Source organism: Octopus bimaculoides, chromosome 2 (assembly GCF_001194135.2).
Source record: "Octopus bimaculoides isolate UCB-OBI-ISO-001 chromosome 2, ASM119413v2, whole genome shotgun sequence".
Taxonomy (NCBI): Eukaryota; Metazoa; Mollusca; class Cephalopoda; order Octopoda; family Octopodidae; genus Octopus; species Octopus bimaculoides.
The window spans coordinates 92705034-92722078 of record NC_068982.1 but is presented as its reverse complement, the minus strand read 5'-3'; the positions used below and the strand labels follow the sequence as shown (position 1 = coordinate 92722078).

The following is a 17045-nucleotide window of genomic DNA, read 5'->3' as shown; positions in this document are numbered from 1 at the left end:
GGAGTTTTTACTTGTTTAAATCTTTCTTGTTACCATATGTTTACACGGACCTTTCTTTTTCGTAAAACCCTTTCGTTATTTTTATTATTATTATTGTTAGTAGTAGTAGTAGTAGTAGTAGTAGTAGTAGTAGTAGTAGTAGCAGCAGTAGCAATAGCAGTAGCAGTAGCAGTAGCAGTAGTAGTAGTAGTAGTGGCAAACTCCCCGAATCGTTTGCGAGTCAAACAAAATGTCTTGTGGCACTTCTTCGTGCTCTTCAGGTTTTGAATTTAAATCACACTGATGTCAGCTTTATCTTTCATCCTTTCGAAGTCGATGAAATTGCCCCTAAAACTACAAGCGAAAGAGGTTGTGTAGTAGACACGACTGAAAGGACTGATGATAAGACACTTTGCTTTTCGGCCAAGGCCGCATCAATTCTTTTCAAGTTCCACTTGGACAGGAAAGTGAGGGTGGATCGGGAAATGCTTCTCTGCTCACTAGTAAATTTGCGTAAAGGTGGATGAATGACGTAAGAATGGATCTATTTTAACCATGCACCTCTAGGCTGAAAATTACAGAGGAGAGAGAAACACTTGTTAGTAAGTGTTCCTCTTTCCTTCAAAAGTTTCAGCTTAAAGGTGCATGGTTAAAATAGGCCCATTCACTTGTGCCATTTTCGCTTTATTCTATGTGAATCCTCACATCTTACATATGTCTTTCTACATTCCCTCACCCGTCACCCTGAGCTGACACAATTGTTAGCACGCCGGGCAAAGTTCTGAGTTCAAATTCCGCCGAAGTGGACTTTGCCTTTTATTCTTTCGGGGTCGGTAAACCAATCGAGTACTGAGGTCGATATAATCGACTAGACCCCCACCCACAAAATTTCAGTCCTTGTGCCTATAACAGAAAGGATTATTATTATTATTATTATTATTATTATTATTATTATTATTATTATTATTATTATTATACTTTAGAAGAGATTGCATTGCATAGGCAAAAATAAAGAGTTCAAAAACAATGTTCAGTAACCTGACACAACTGACACGTGTCTCTGATGTTTTGTTGTTTGTTGTCAACTAAAAAAGGTCAAAGTTTAACTCAGACAGGATGTCAAATGTGTATAAGATTTGTTGATTATTACAAACAGACGCACACACGCAGGTGCACACATACTCTCACAAACAATATACATGCATACATACACACACACATACATACATGCATACATACATACATACATACATACATCGAATATGATTATTCTTAATAACAAGGACTACAAACTAAATATAGTACTCAATATGTGAAGTAATGATTAATATTTACTTTTATATGATAACCTTAAACTTTCGCTAAGTCCAGAGCTACTATGAATTTAGAAGGTTTTCAAACACAGCTCGCCCTTTCGGATTCCAGTTGCCAATGGATTGTCAAATATAATCAGCTCCTGCCATGCGTATTAATGATAGAAAAGAGAAAGCTCATGGTTAGTTTTGTAAAGTTATTTTCCTTGCGTAAATATACATTTTGCAAATAAAACCACATTATTCAGAATATAGAAGAAAAAAAAGGTTGTATTCCTTGAATGAGTATACTTGAATGTGTTTTCAACAGGCTCGTCGCCAGTTGCTTCAAAATATTCTGGATGGGCACTAACTTGTAATAATGCTAAAGTGGAGTTCAGTATCGAAGATACACTTTCAGCTTCATACCTATTAGTGGATCAACAAATGATTGCGATATCAGGGACTATAAAATCTGCAAGACGTTCTTAAGATTCAAAGGACGATGAACAAAACAAGACACTTTCCTTCCCAACGTTGCTACCAAGTAGGTGGCTAGTCAAAGTTTACTCTAAATTAAAAAGAGAAAGAGAATATACATACATAGACCATAAAAAGTAAGGTGATATGAGAGGTGAATATATTTATTTCGGATATCAAATGGCTAAATAAGTACATTCACCTCTCATATCTTCTGACTTTTATGCTCTATATATTCCTTATGCAATAATTTAATAGATCGGATCTACTGGATTTCAGCTGCATAGAACTCTACATACTCCTCTATATTGAAGTGGTATGGTAGCCGGTCCACTAGAGGAGCTTTCTGTGATTGCCACAGGATTCCATGAATCTATATATTGCATTACGAATACATACATACGTACGCACGTACGTACGTAAGTACATACATACACACATACATACATACATACATACATACATACCCTGACTATAAATTTTCATTTGTACCTATCATCATAGATGCATTAGTCTATGTACCAACAAATTTACATAAAAACCGAGAAATACTAGATTTTTTTAAAGAAAGAACAAAAGAAATTGACGCAGCGAAGCTTTGTAAGATATTCCAAAGATTCTCAAATCTGAGATTCTTTACGTGAATACATATACATACTTAGGTGTGTGCACCGACAGCTCAAGCAACACACATAATCAGTCATATATTTACAAACACCGGAAACTCTCTTAATCGCTTTGTTAGCGAGCGGTTTAAACTCTCTTAAGAACTTAAATATGCATAAATATATGCATTACTACAAATAGACAGACAGACGCTGGAATGAAATTTGGTTTGTTCAAGTGTACATTTTTAACAATAGAATGTAGAAAAGTTGTGCCCTCCTCTGAAAACCTAAAACTGAACGGCTTAACAATCCAACCCTGCTGAAGTCAGATGACAACTATCAGTATCTTGGACAAGATGAGAATATCAGATGTGATGGAACCATAAATAAGGAGAGGACCAGGAATGAATACCTCAGGAAAGTCAAGAGAATATGGTCATCAGAACTCTAGGCTTACAGCAAGCCATATCACCCACAACATCTTTGAAGCACTTGTCCTCATGCCTACGTTTGGCCTTATGAACTGGCTACAACGATAACTCAATGAGATGGATGTTCGAACTCGCAAGAGACCAGCAACCACGCGCGCGCACGCGCACGCATACGCACACGCACACACACACACACACACACAAGCTTTGGCCAAAATTGGCCCATGGCATGTCTAATTCACATTAGTGCGCGTACATATACAAAAAAATTTCAATTGTCTCCAATGACAGGTGGAAATCCGGAAATGACAGATAACAGTGAGTCATGTTTACATCTCCGCCTATTGATAAGCTCGGCGAATGAAAATGACTCAGGCTGTATGACGTCATCCGACACAAGGCGATATGGGCGAGTGTGTTGTATTATTGAAGATGTTATTTACCGAAGTCACAGAGGAGTGAACTCGCATGTTGATACATGTTGACTGTCAATTGTAAATATTCGCGCTATATATGGAAAACGTCGTTTTCTCTTCTAGTCTTTTTATGTAGTCGCGCGAAAAGCTAAAAATAGCAGCCAAATTTTCTTCAGTTCACACACCAAAGGAAGGACATTGGATGACGTAGTCTTTAATAAACTCGATCAGAATAACAAACAAGATGGTCACGACTGGAAAGCCTTTAATTATAACTATTTAATCAGGGCGAAAACAATAATTGATCGAATTATTTCATGCCAATAAATAGAGCCTTTGTGGTCATGCGTATCTGCTAGAAATAGCAACCAAATCTCTTTCAAATCAAATCCGTCTTAAAAAGGAAAGGCACTTTAAATAATTACGGAATGGTAACGGCTGTAACGTCTGTCTTTGATCACAGCTAAGCTGAATCAGTGTAGACCGGGAGCCTATACACAGTTTCTCGATCTAGCAGCCAAATCCCTCTCCCCATCAAAATTGCACCCTGATATCTTAAGGAAAGAACGCATTAGATAATGTAGTCCTTACACATCCTTATAATGATGTGATAGTCAAGGCTGGAATGGTTTATTTAGATTATAGTTTTTTGTCGATTAGAGTCTACCTGGTTCGAAACAACAATAATATCCTAGTATTTCGATTGTCAAATACATATCGGAAACTGTTCATTGTTGTCACGGATAGTAGTAGTAGTAGCACCACTACCGCCGCCGCTGGTGGTGGTGGTGGTGTGTAGTGGGGTGGGTGGGGTGTTGATAGTGGTACAACGTCCACCTTGAACGGAGATGGTCCTTTTTCGACCAACCGTCTATTTTTATTTATATTGTTTTACATACATAGTCTAAATAGAATTACACGAATCAATATGTCCTTCCTTTTTCAAAGTTTGATTTTGTGGGAATTTGGTTGCTATTTATAGCTCTTCAATCGATTACGCGGAGGTTGGTTTCCGTGATGGCTTGTGAGTCACTTTAGTAAAATGGAAAAACGGGCTTGTTACCACACGTCATTTCTTCGAAAGAAAATTTTTGGTAGTTCACGTACTTTGTTAACTTTTTTTAATTCATTTACTATGCAGTCTATCATCTATTATAAATTATCTTGAATTTTAGTTGTAATGAATTCTTTCTCTCCATTTGATTGCTTGCTCGGAAATCATCTCTTGACAAACAACAAATATTAACTTATAAATAACATTTGTCTTCCGTAAGGTACTAAATATTAGTCATAAATATTCTCATAACCAGGTCCAGGTGGACAGCTCTGTTTCATTCTTAACTTCTGATACTTTACTTTGACAATCTTGTAAAATGAACAGTAATGAACATAACTGGTAAGTTGTGAGAGGTGGGGGTGAAAAAAATGCTATCAGAATTCAAAGTGCAGTGGAGATGTTGTGGTGGTAATGCTGTATAAGATGAAGTTGGGACAATGATACTACACATGGCGAAATTATAGTTTGGGCGGTTATACTGTGTAGAGAGTAGGTTTCAAGGAAGGTAAAATTGAGTGCATGTATGTTTTTAAACTATAATTTTGGTATTAAATTTAAAAGATATATTTTAATTTTTTATCTTAAATAGCAAAATAGTTAATGAAGTTTTTATTATCATTTTGTCTATGTAAGTTTAGTCAAGAGGAAGGATTGTTCCATGTCTTAGGATACCCTCCAAGACCAATGAAACTGATACTGTTAATGTTCCACTGAAATAGTTGGAAGTCAACGTTGCAGGAAAATTATGCACAGGAAGAAGAAATTCCTATTGGCAAAACTGACATTCTAGATAGGAAGGATTGGGCAGAGTGGCTAGTATAGGAGTAGATAATATGGATGATAAGATAAGGAGAGAGAAGTGAGATGGGAGTACCTGAGTGGAGGTGGTACAAGATTAGTCAATTCTGAGCAGCAGAGGCCATTTACATAGTAGTTATAGGAAAGACAGCGTGAAGAGACAATATGTCTGTGGACCAAAGGTTGGAGTGTGTTTTTGAGAGTTACCATATGAATCAGTCAAATAGCTTTTCTGTCGATGCAATCTAAGATTGTCAGTGCAATGTAACAACAGCACTGTATCAGGTGTTGGAATAGTACTCTACAGAGTTTTGTTGAAGGTTGATAGTTGTTGTTGGTGGGATAGGGTGGAGGCTAGTTCTTGCTATGTTTAAGATGTGTGTTTGCCTGGAAAAAATTTCAGTAATGATGAGATCTAGCATTTGTTGTGACCTTCAGCTCCTAGTTGTAGGATGCTCCTGTTTAAGTGGATGTAATAATGTTTCCTTGATATGTGTAATGACTGTGTCCTCTTGCTGTTGAAGGAAATAAGACTGGCATGACTTCTTTGGAGAATTTGTTCAGGAATTATTGAAGGTTTGGCAAGAAGTGTCTAGGTTTATAAAGAGTGTAATCTGGACAGCAGAGGTGGATTATAAAATAAATAAAGATTGCGAGATTTGTGTCACAGGAACAAGATGTAGGTAGAGAAAGTTTCATCTTGGTAAGAAGTGATGAACAATAACAAAAATAAGCTGATGAAAGGACTCAATATTGTATGAAGAATCAAATTTATTGTAATGGTTTCAAATTTTGGCACAAGGCCAGCAATTTTAGGGAGGGGGATGAGTCAGTTACATTAATCCTAGTTCTTGACTGGCACTTCATTTTGTTAATCTTAGAAAGAATGAAAAGCAGAGCTGACTACAGCAGAATTTGAACCCAGACTGTAAGGAGCTGGAAGAAATACAATAAGCATTCTGACTGACATGCTAACAATTCTGCCAGCTCACCATCTTAGTCAAATTTATTGTAATAAAAGAGATTGACTGGATTTAAGTTTTCACTACCTTTAAGATTGTAATTAGGAACAAGAGTATCTTATTTACTGATACATAAATCCAGCATAGAATCACTTCAGTTATGATGAGAATTCAGATCATCATTTGTTTTTGAATTGTAAACTTGTAAGGAAAATATGAAGTTGGTGCTTTAATGGTATTAAAAATTACCTGTGGTTAGGAAGTAACTTTTGATCAATGATGACTCATATCACAACAACAAGGATTATTAAATATCACATGACTTCAAAAAAGCTTTGAAGATATCAGTCACTCCTGGAAGTGATTACCAGTCACTCAAGGAAGTAAATCAAATGACTCATACTGATTAATCATCATTTATAACAACAAATGATTAACAGGTCCCTGGATATTTTTTTAATTTTAAACAATAAATGTTTTTTTTTTCTATCATTGTTTTGTGTCTATTTTATTCTATTTTTTAAAAAATTGATTTATTGAATATTTTTTAAAATCATCTAATCCACCACATATCTCAACTAAAATAACTGTAACTATGTTCATTGCTGACAATGTCACCACATTTGCTGCCCATTTTGCTTCCAACTCATATTGCAATGTATTCTATCTTTAAACTATTCCTTAACTGTCTTTCTCCATTTTATCTGTCTCTTCACCATATTTAAAGAATTACAAAGTTAGGAATTTTTTCCACTCATTCTAACTCTACAAGATACTTGGTTCTACCAGTATTCAATCTAGCATGCTCAAAAGATATCAACCAACACTAAATCCTTTCTTCACCCAAAAGGCATCAGTCTTTTTTTCTTTTACTTTATATAAACATGCAATAGTGAATTCCATTTCCACAAGGCAACCCCTCTTACTGTACTATTGACATCATTTTCAACATGTCAAAGGCAATGGTGACAGTCATACACAGTCCCCCCTCTCGCTCTCTCTCTCTTTCTGTGAAAATTCATACACCTACAATACAGTCTGACCAACCAGATACAAATTCTCCTACATCTCTAGTTCTTGAGAATTTTGGAGAAAGTCCAGTCCAAAGCACTTGATATCAATAAATACTTCAACTATGTGCATCATTGATCTCTCATCTCTTGGTTTAGAGCAGTCTTCTCAGATTATTTCTAAGTTTCTGTTATGTCTACAACATTATTATTGCTCACACATCAAATACTTACTTGCTTGTGTTTCTCCTTTTCTCATTATCATACTTGAAGACTTCCTAATATGCATTTCTCTTTTATGTTTTCTTAATTCATCATATGAAAAGAAGCAGTATTCATAGGCATTGTCAGCCATCCTTATCTGTTCAGATTAATGTAGTTGATGTTCAGCTTGAACTTATACAAGTTGGTGCCTGTGGGGAGGGACAGAATACCAAATTATTGCATGATTGAAGTAAAGAGTTGCGTTGGATCAATCTGGATATAAGGTACAGTAGGGGTAAGAAGGCTGAGAAGAAAAGGAAGAAGAAGAAGAAGAAAAAGAAGAAGAAGAAGAAGAACAACAGCAGCAGCAGCAGCATTGCTGTTATCGTCGTCATCATCATCATCATCAAGAAGCTCCAGTGTTTGCTTTGGCATGGTTTTTATGACTGGATGTCTTTCCTAATCCCAACCACTTTACTGAGTGTACTCAGCACATTTTATATGACACTGGTGTTAGTGAGATTACTGAGTAACTTCGAAGACAAACCCTTTCAATTGAATTACACTGGTTAACTAAGAACTAAAGCTATTAAAAAAGAATTATATTTCTTTTGTTTTATATAAAATTTGTGAAAAATTTATATGAGGGAAAACTTCCATAAAGAAATGTCCCAGTACAAAGCAATAGATAGTTATTGAAAATTTTACAGAGATTAAATAGTCATTTCTAACATAGACACAAGGCTTCAAATTTTGAGGGAGAAAATAGTCAATTATATTTGACAGGAACTTTGATATTAGTATAAAGATTTAATTACTAATAATTATCATGTTGTGAAAAGAATTTCTTTATCCAAGAGAAAATGAATCCACAAGTTTAAATGGAGCCTTCATATAACTGCATACATGTTTAACCATTTCGTTACCAAATTTCTATTGTTACAGTTAATTTTGAAAATAAGGAAGAATTTAAATAAAATCACTTAGCTATTATCAAGTGGTGTTTAAAAAACATAAACTAACCTGAAGTTTTGAATGAAGGTTTTAATTTAAAATAAGAAGTTTGTACCTGCAGGTATAATAAGCACTTTCAGGTACAATAAGCACTAAAAATGCGCAGACTCACTCAAATAATTGAGAAGATCATTAGAAGTAGTGGATAGCCTCTATTACTTTGGCAACCAAGTTAGCAGTGGAAGAGGAAGTTCTGAAAGTGTAGTTTCTAGAATAAGAATGGGCTGGGCAATGTTCAAAGAGCTTCTACCTCTGTTATTAACTAAGGGTCTCTTCCTCAGGGTGAAAGGCAAATTGTATGACGTCTGTGTACATACAGCTACGCTACATGGCAGTGAAACATGAGATTTGATTACAGTGGACTTGTGAAGGCTTCAAAGAAATGAAGCTAGCATACTCTGCTGGATGAGTAATGTCAGTGTGCACACACAACAGAGTGTAAATGATTTAAGAGGAGAACTGGATATAAGAGGCATCAGATGTTGTGTGCAAGAGAGAAGACTGTGCTGATTTGGTTACAAGATGCGTATGGATGAGGATAGCTGTATAAAGAAGTATCAAGTTCTAATTGTGGAGAGAACTTGTGGAAGGGCTAAACCCAGAAAGATGTGTAGTGAAGCAGTGAGAAAGAATCTTTGAACTCTGGGCCTCACTGAGGAAATAACAAGAGACTGGGAGTTCTGATGACTTGCTGTACTTGAGATGACACACCAAGCAAAGTAAAATCTCTGTCATCCATGCATACAGGCTTGTCCTTTACAGGAACTGATGTCACATAAAATGCACTTGTGCCAGTGCTGTGTGAACACACCTGAGCCAGTCGTACTTAAAAGGCACCCAGCATACTCTATAAAGTGATTGGTGTTAGGAAGGGTATCCAGCCGTAGAAACCATGTCACAACTGACAATTGGAGTCTGGACAGCTGCCAGCTGGCTAGCTATTGTCCAACTCATGCCAGCATAGAAAACAGACGTCAAATGACAATGATGTTAAAAAAGTTTCTATCATAGAACCAGTGGTGGTCCTGGGTGCTTTTGTGTGATAAAAGTTAAGCAGATTATTTGGACATTTTAGTAGAAAATTATAAAATCTTGAACTCTTAAAATAAAATTTTACAGAGAGACATAAACAGAAAAGAATATTATTTTTAAGCGCTTTTATTTATTTATTTGCTAAATCGTAAATATTCTGTCAGAATTAAACTTGTGACTTTATCCCTTATTTGGCTGAACTGCTACATAATACACAATTGTAAGAAATCAATTCAGTCACATAAGGTCTGAGGTTTTAATAGGGCCTCATTTGTACCTGTAAGTTTAGATGCGGCTCAGGCAATCTTTTTTTGAGAAGCAAGTCACATGAGATATGACTCATCATCAAGCGGACCGCACAAGTAAATTGATCTGCCTTTTAGGATGTCCTGCTTGCTGCTATTTGTCCATGACTATTGGTTTGCGTCTTTTAATTTAGGCCCTAATAAAGTAAATCGTGATTTAACTTATGTAATATCTGGTATTAAGTTACCTAATATATTTGTTAGTATAACATCTCTTTTAATAAACTTTCAACTTTGGACAAATTTTTGTTTAACCCCGTGTATAGTACTATCAGTTAAGGATCAGGAGCTGTTCTTAACCGTCACAAAAAGTGCGTTTTAGTAATCGCTCGACCTGCTAGAAATAGAAACCAAATGTTTCTCAAATCACATCCTACTGTCTTGAAAGAAGAAAGAAAGAACGCAATGGACATGTAGTCTCTGATATTAAAAAAAAGACGACGATCATGGCTGAATTGCCTGTGATCATATAGCTTGGTTTAGTTAGGGCTGACCTAGGGCTAAACAACAACAATAACAATTCTCATCATCATTGTCATCATCCCTAACCGTATCTTTTTAATCTTTTTCTTTTTTCCTCTTCTCTTCTCTTCTCCCCTCCTCTGCCGTTTAATTTAGGCCTTAATAAAATTAAGTCGTGATTTATTCATTAAGAATATAATTTATACAATTAGACAATAACAAAAACAATCTGAAAATGAGGACCTCGTCGATTGTTTAATGTAATTAATGGAAAGCTTAGCAGAAATAACATTGCGGTCAGTTTTCATCAGAAGAGTAATTTGCATTCATTCAAATACATGTAAATCACACGTATTTGAAAAATGTTTAACTATCTTTTTTTAAAGAATTTTTGTAATTATTCATGAATTATATATGTAAACATGTTACTAGAAGGGAAATAATTCAGATCGACATCAGCTGCAGCAACTGTTGTTCTGAGCGTTATAAATTTTATTTGGTTTTTGTATAACTTGGTACAGATCTCAAACATAAATACATTTTAATAAGTAATTTGCTAAGTCAACCATAAATAGAAAAGAAGAATAAAATCCAGAACAATGTTGATGAATGAAAAAAATTATTCAATATTTTGATATCAATCAATATCAGATTCTTTTACATTTGTTAGTTTATTTTAGTCTAGAGTTGTGGCCTTCATCACACGTATATTGTGCATGCATCCATGCATATGTAGGATGCATACAATATAATTTAATATTTTGATATTCTATAGATAGTAATTAAGGTGTAAACAAAACATCAATTTAAAATTTTATTCCCGCAATTAAGACACAAGTTTTTTTAAAAAATATTCTGCTGTCAGACTATGGAAACTTATATTCGTAAGGTTATCTAAACTTTAAATCCTGGCGTATAATAAATAAATCAACGATTATCAATTTTCGATGCAAAGAAATTTACCGAATTGTCGGCCCTAAGAAATTTACCCAATTGTCGACCCTAGATCGTGTATCCCTGACCTGAATTTACTTCCGAAAACACGTGTTACTCATGTGAACGTCTAGAGATAGGATTGCGAAGCTAATTTATATTTATAATGCATGATTTTAGATTTTCTTTTTTTTTTTTTTTGCATATAATTTAATATTGCTGCATCCTAAAGGTTTTGTCAATAGAGAAAATTTAACTTATAAACAAGACTTACACATCATTAACAAAAAAAAATTAATAAAATTGAATTTTCAAACCAAATATTATAAAATTACACGTTTTTGGAAAACTTGATTCATGTATTTAATTAAGAAAAATTATTGAACGAGCAAAACCAAATGTAACCTCAAGGTATTTTGAAAACATGGGGAAATAACGTCAATCATTCGCGTTTTTTTTTTAAATTTTCAGTTGATTTGATTGGTTCATATTTGTCACATGACGCTAACGGCCCGCCAAAATACAAACACTTATATTAGTAGGCGTTATCCTTGTTGACATAGGTAGATATACTTATAAAACGTGTTTTAATTATTTTAATCATACATGGTTGACTACACTCATCTAAACTAGCTTTCGAAACACCATTTTCATACTTGTCAGTTTCCAGTGTTTGTTGGGATTTTTTTAAGCACTAAGTGCCTAACGAAGCAAGTTATTTTTATTGAATCGTAGTTGACCGCGTGTAGTCGTCTCGTCAAATATGACGATCTCTTCACTTAATGTTACAACTGACTGAAGAGAAAGAAGAAAATAGATTACCAAATTAATTAATCAAGGTCACCTGCATCATCAGCTATTATTTTGATCTGTCGCTTATTGTTATTGAACTTTACTATATTTCTTTAAAGTTTTCGTCTGTATTATATTTAGCGTACGATAATTCTTATTTGGATTAATCCTCATAGATTGAATTTAGATCACTAAACCTTTTCCAATGCCTCACACTAGCCAAGGAAAACCTGTTTCTAGGCGCTGTTTTTCGAGGGTAAATGGTACTTCCATGAGAACTACACTGGATTTCAACAGTAGTGGCAGTGCTGAAGATATGATGGAAGATGAAGATGAGGAAGATTCCTTACCAACCAAGCATGACAAACGACACGAAGATCCCAATAACCGTTCTTTCCTTCGAATATCTCTAGATCTATATAATGACTCTGCTATTGTTGCTGACCTCCTCGAAGAAGATGATGATGTTATGGCCACAAATTTACCATCAAGCCAAACACCCAACAGAAAGATATTCAACACTAGCCACAACAGTCCCTTCCGCTGGAGACGTGCAGTTACTACAGGCGGACGTATAACAAGATCTAAGATTGAACCAGTTGGTGCAATTCCTTTTAATCCCGAAATGGAGATATCTGCTATTGTCGATTTCAACAGTAGTCAAGAAAATGCTTTACATACTCCCCAACTTGATACCAGTGGCTGTGATACACCATCAAGGCAAATGTCTCCCTTAAATCATAAGTTGACTCCTACAACTCAATCACCCCCAGAAGTGTTGTGCGTATCTCCTCCGCATCGAAAGTTTCGGGCACTACGATTGTTCGACACTCCTCACACTCCACAGACTCTGTTATTAAATGTGAGGAAGAAGGACAAGTATACTGGTGATCGAACCAAGGTTAAATGTCTGCGGAAAAAAAAAATTGAAAGGCTCGAGGCCAATGTTAATCCATTTGCAACATCCATAACGTGTCGAGCATCTGGCGAGAAGCGAACTCGATCTCAAAGTGACAAGTAATTGTTTTTGTATTTTCATTTTTGTTTTACTTTTATTTTCTTTTCTTATGTCTGTACAAATATTTCAAAATTTTCAATCTGTCATTTTACTGTTATTGAGTTGATTAACAGCATTTTTGGAATGATAGACTCTGTAAAATAATGACAACTCTCAATATGCTAACCATAATGTGGACTGGATTTTGTTTAAAAAACCTTAAATACAAAAACATTTTCCGTTTCTTAGTAAAGATTATGATTTCTTAAGGTAGTAAAAAAACATTCTTCAAGTAACCAGGTATAAAAGCTTATAATTTTCTGAAATTAACAATAATTTAGAGGTTCTGGAATCGAAGGAAAATAGTGCTTTTTAAAAAATCGTTTAATTTCCTATGGTAAAATATGTCATTATTCAGTTTAGTGCTCTGGCTTGTTTTGTTTTTAAGGGCATCAAAAACGTATGGTCTACATGTGCAATCTAATTTTAGATGGTGTGTCATGTTTTTTTTTAATATTATTAGTTAACCACAATCCGGTTTGTAGCTCATATTTTGAAAACAGCTCACTCATTGCAATGTTGAAATTTACTTCTTCCATGTAGTTATAGATTTATTATTTATCTTACAATGTTGCATCAAGTTAATTATAACTTTTTATAACTCATGTTAATAACTAAGTTTCGTCATACATATTATCCGTATCAGTTATAAAGACAACTTGCTATATTAGTTGATAAGGGATATTCTATATTGAGGCTTGATGAAATGTTTGATGTTAAAAGTATTTAAATTTTCTTTTTACTTCAAGTGTGGTAAAGGGGCATCTCTCCCCCCCCCCCCCATAAAATAGTGAATTTAGAAGAAACATTTAAAAGAAATTTCTGTACATGAAGCGTAAGATATTTGGCATACTTCTACATGTGTGTCCCACGGACTTTGTTGCCTCATAACGTCCAGAAAAAGATTTCCAAGGGTGGGGGAAAAAGTTTCGGAAAATTCACACGAGACGGCAGATACTTTTATCTTAATTCGATGGAAATTCGTGTTGAATTACATATTACGCGCATGGAGAGTAGTGCTTATTCCGAAACTCTACACAGTGCTAAAAACTCGATACAAAATGTAACAAAACACATACACGACAAATTAAATCCACTTTCCACAAAATAAAACGGTTAATATCTAGATCCAACAAGAGAAAAAGGAGAGATGCGAAAGTTTACATAGTACGGCTTCAGCAGTAAATATTACCGATTACTAATTAGCTTGTTTACATATGCAAAAACCGTTTGCTATTTAATTGATTTAAACCACAAAGTTAATTGTTGATAAAATAGCATATTGATAACATCATATTACTAATACTTTTTTTTGTTGTTTTGAGTAAACGATAAGCAAAGTCAAGCGAATTTTAAAATGTCATAAACCATATTTCACTATTGGCTGCTGTTAAAAGAAGAAAACCGTCTCCCCATTCAAACTATTGAATATAGCAAATACTGAATCCACTCTTTTCTTATGCTCAGCTGCTATTGATGCATACTACCTATTGCTTTGAGTAAATATAATAACAATTATTAGGTGATTCTTTCTTGCTACCCTTGTTCAATAGGCTACTTGAGATTTCATTAATGTAACTTAATCAGCAAATTTCACTTTTCCGCCAGTTTTATAGAAACGGTAATATACTTTTTCATTAAGTTTTAGAATAGCTTCAACTTTTCAATCAGTGGGTGCTTTCATTAATCCACTTTACAAGATGATTATCACTAGGATTGAGCTTTTACGTGGTTGCTTGACCTACTAGAAATAACAATCGAAAGCCAGCAAGTGTATGGGGTCATCAGGAGAGAATGCGCGCCGTTTCGGGGCCTACCTCTCGACGGCATCATTGCGCACCCCACTCCTCACTGATATGAGGCCCCGGTTGCTTGACCAACTGGTTATTAGATAAAGCTCAATATTCTTCTAGCCATCGGTCATCGTCTCTTTATCGTTGCCAGAGCACCAACCGTCTGGCTTCCGTGCCGGTGGCACGTAAATAGCACCATTCGAGCGTGACCGTTACCAACGTCGCCTTCCAGGCACTTATGCCAGTGACACGTAAAAAGACATTCGAGCGAGTTCATTGCCTGTGCAGGTGGCACGTAAAATACACCATTTCGAGCGTGGCCGTTGCCAGTACTTCCTGACTGGCCTTCGTGCCGGTGGCACGTAAAAGCACCTACTACACTCTCGGAGTGGTTGGCGTTAGGAAGGGCATCCAGCTGTAGAAGCTCTGCCAAATCAGATTGGAGCCTGGTGTAGCCATCTGGTTCACCAGTCCTCAGTTAAATCGTCCAACCCATGCTAGCATGGAAAGCGGATGTTAAATGATGATATATATATTTATTTATTTATGTGTGAAGCTGTTCCGAAAACTCGATTTTGTTTACTATGGTTATGTATTTTAATCTCTACTTTGTGAACATCAATTAAGTAGATTTACAGTTGTAATCAAATTAATCACAATCCCCTAAGGATTGGGATTAATTTGATTTCAACCAGTTAATCTGATTATCAAATCAAAGTGATTTATATGTCAAAATATACTTAATACATAAATTGTTCTGTACCTGGCAGTTAACATAATTTGTTTTGATTTCGAGTATAAAGCACTAGTGTAAGACTAAAGGAAAATTTGGTTGCTGATCATCCACGACTGAGTAGACCTGTAGTTAAATATGTGCCAGTCTAGGGCTACATTATCCACTTCTCTTTTTAAGATGTGATGAGGGAGTTATAGCTGTCTTTTTTATAGTCAATCGAATGACTACACACAATCTACCTCATAATGAAAAATAAAAAAAGCATACCTGAACATAAAAAAAAATATATATAGAGATATCGTGTTCAGATAGGTTGTTTTTTGTGTAAATAACTCGGGGCTAATGTCTAATTGACGCCAGGTAAACTCTGAGTAAGTTTTTAATAGATTTGTCTGAAGTGCCTTGCATTTCACGATATTTACTTTCTATGAGACACCGGGATCATTGGGGTGAATCAATGAACACTGGCTTACCGTGCCGTGGTTTGGCAGTTGTTGATGTCTGTTCAATGCATGTGTCTGGTAACTCTGGATCAATGATGGGCAATAACGGTGTACCACCTTGATCAGGATCAAGGATTTACTTTGAGTTTGACAGGAAAAACATTTCAGTTTCATTTTATTGACGATTACTAACAGTTGATTGTGTATCTTTTACTTCGAGTCATAAAACATCTAATCAATTTGTTTCCTTTTCTTGATTGTCATTGTGCAACCGGAGATGAAATAATTGCCAAAACATATGCAAGTGTCGAGTTGGTAGAACGATGAAATTTTTCCTCTCTTCTCCAAATCAGAATTGGTGGAGGTGGGGTGCATGTTTTCAATTCGTCAATTGCTGTCTTTGGGATGACTGCCAGAGTTTGCTTGAAATCACTGGAAAGCAAGACTTCACCATAATGTGAGTGTTAACAAGATACTTGGTTTCCTTCAGAACATCTGTCTATCCAGATCCTATGCCAATATTGCAAGGCGACAGTCTTATATGCAGAGCTGACTGGCAGCTTAAAAACACTGATCCGTCCTGCCATTTAAGCAAAGTTGCAGTAATTCTAGATGCGGTCACCGCAATAGAGATCTGCTTAAATAAACTTTCTGCCAAAATTAAGTTCTTCCAAAAACCTTTGCTTTTTCTGCAGTAGCAGCAAGGGAAAATATTCCTTTCAAGTCAGATGTCACCAATTGTCTGATCCTTGTACAAACTTTTATACTTGGAACCCAGGGTGATTCATTTTTATGAAAAGAATCTCACAGCTGTTTGTCTGGTTTGGAGGTGGAAGTCCACATTATTCAAGATCTTTGCCAGGCAAGGACTGCACAGTACATTCAATGAAGATCCGTGTTCAGTTGTACATAGATGTAAATTCTAGGTGTGGGGTTATTGACTCGTGTGCCTGATATGTTATGAGAAATTCCTTATTTAAGAAAAATCACAGTTTTGCAGCTTCAAATTCCTTAGAAGAAAGAAAATATTTTAAATTTTTTATTGTTTTACGTTCAAACGTGTATATGCTTCTAAAATATTCAGATATTATGCTCTGAATGAGATAATGAATTTTTATAGTATTCGAATATATTCGAACACAAAACCTGAATATTTTAGAAATAGCACATTTTAAGAGAAAACAAATTATTTCCCTTATTCTTTGGTATTTCAAACCATGTACTAACTTTTTGGAGGTGTG

The 17045-nt window shown here is 35.3% G+C and overlaps 1 protein-coding gene across 3 annotated transcripts in view; it reads left to right on the top strand.

Moving 5' to 3' along the window:
* LOC106884002 (wee1-like protein kinase) overlaps window positions 1-17045 on the top strand; it is a 57519-nt gene that overhangs the window by 20482 nt on the left and 19992 nt on the right. The window contains exon 1 of one of the 3 annotated variants that reach the window (XM_014935179.2): window positions 11506-12792. The exons of 1 other annotated variant lie outside the window; for it this stretch is intronic. In XM_014935179.2, the coding sequence (XP_014790665.1) occupies window positions 11981-12792 (812 nt within the window). In that variant the 5' untranslated portion in view covers window positions 11506-11980. Of the gene's footprint in view, window positions 1-11505; window positions 12793-15748; window positions 16262-17045 lie in introns of those variants that run through there. One more of the 3 variants, XM_014935180.2, reaches the window with a different exon arrangement.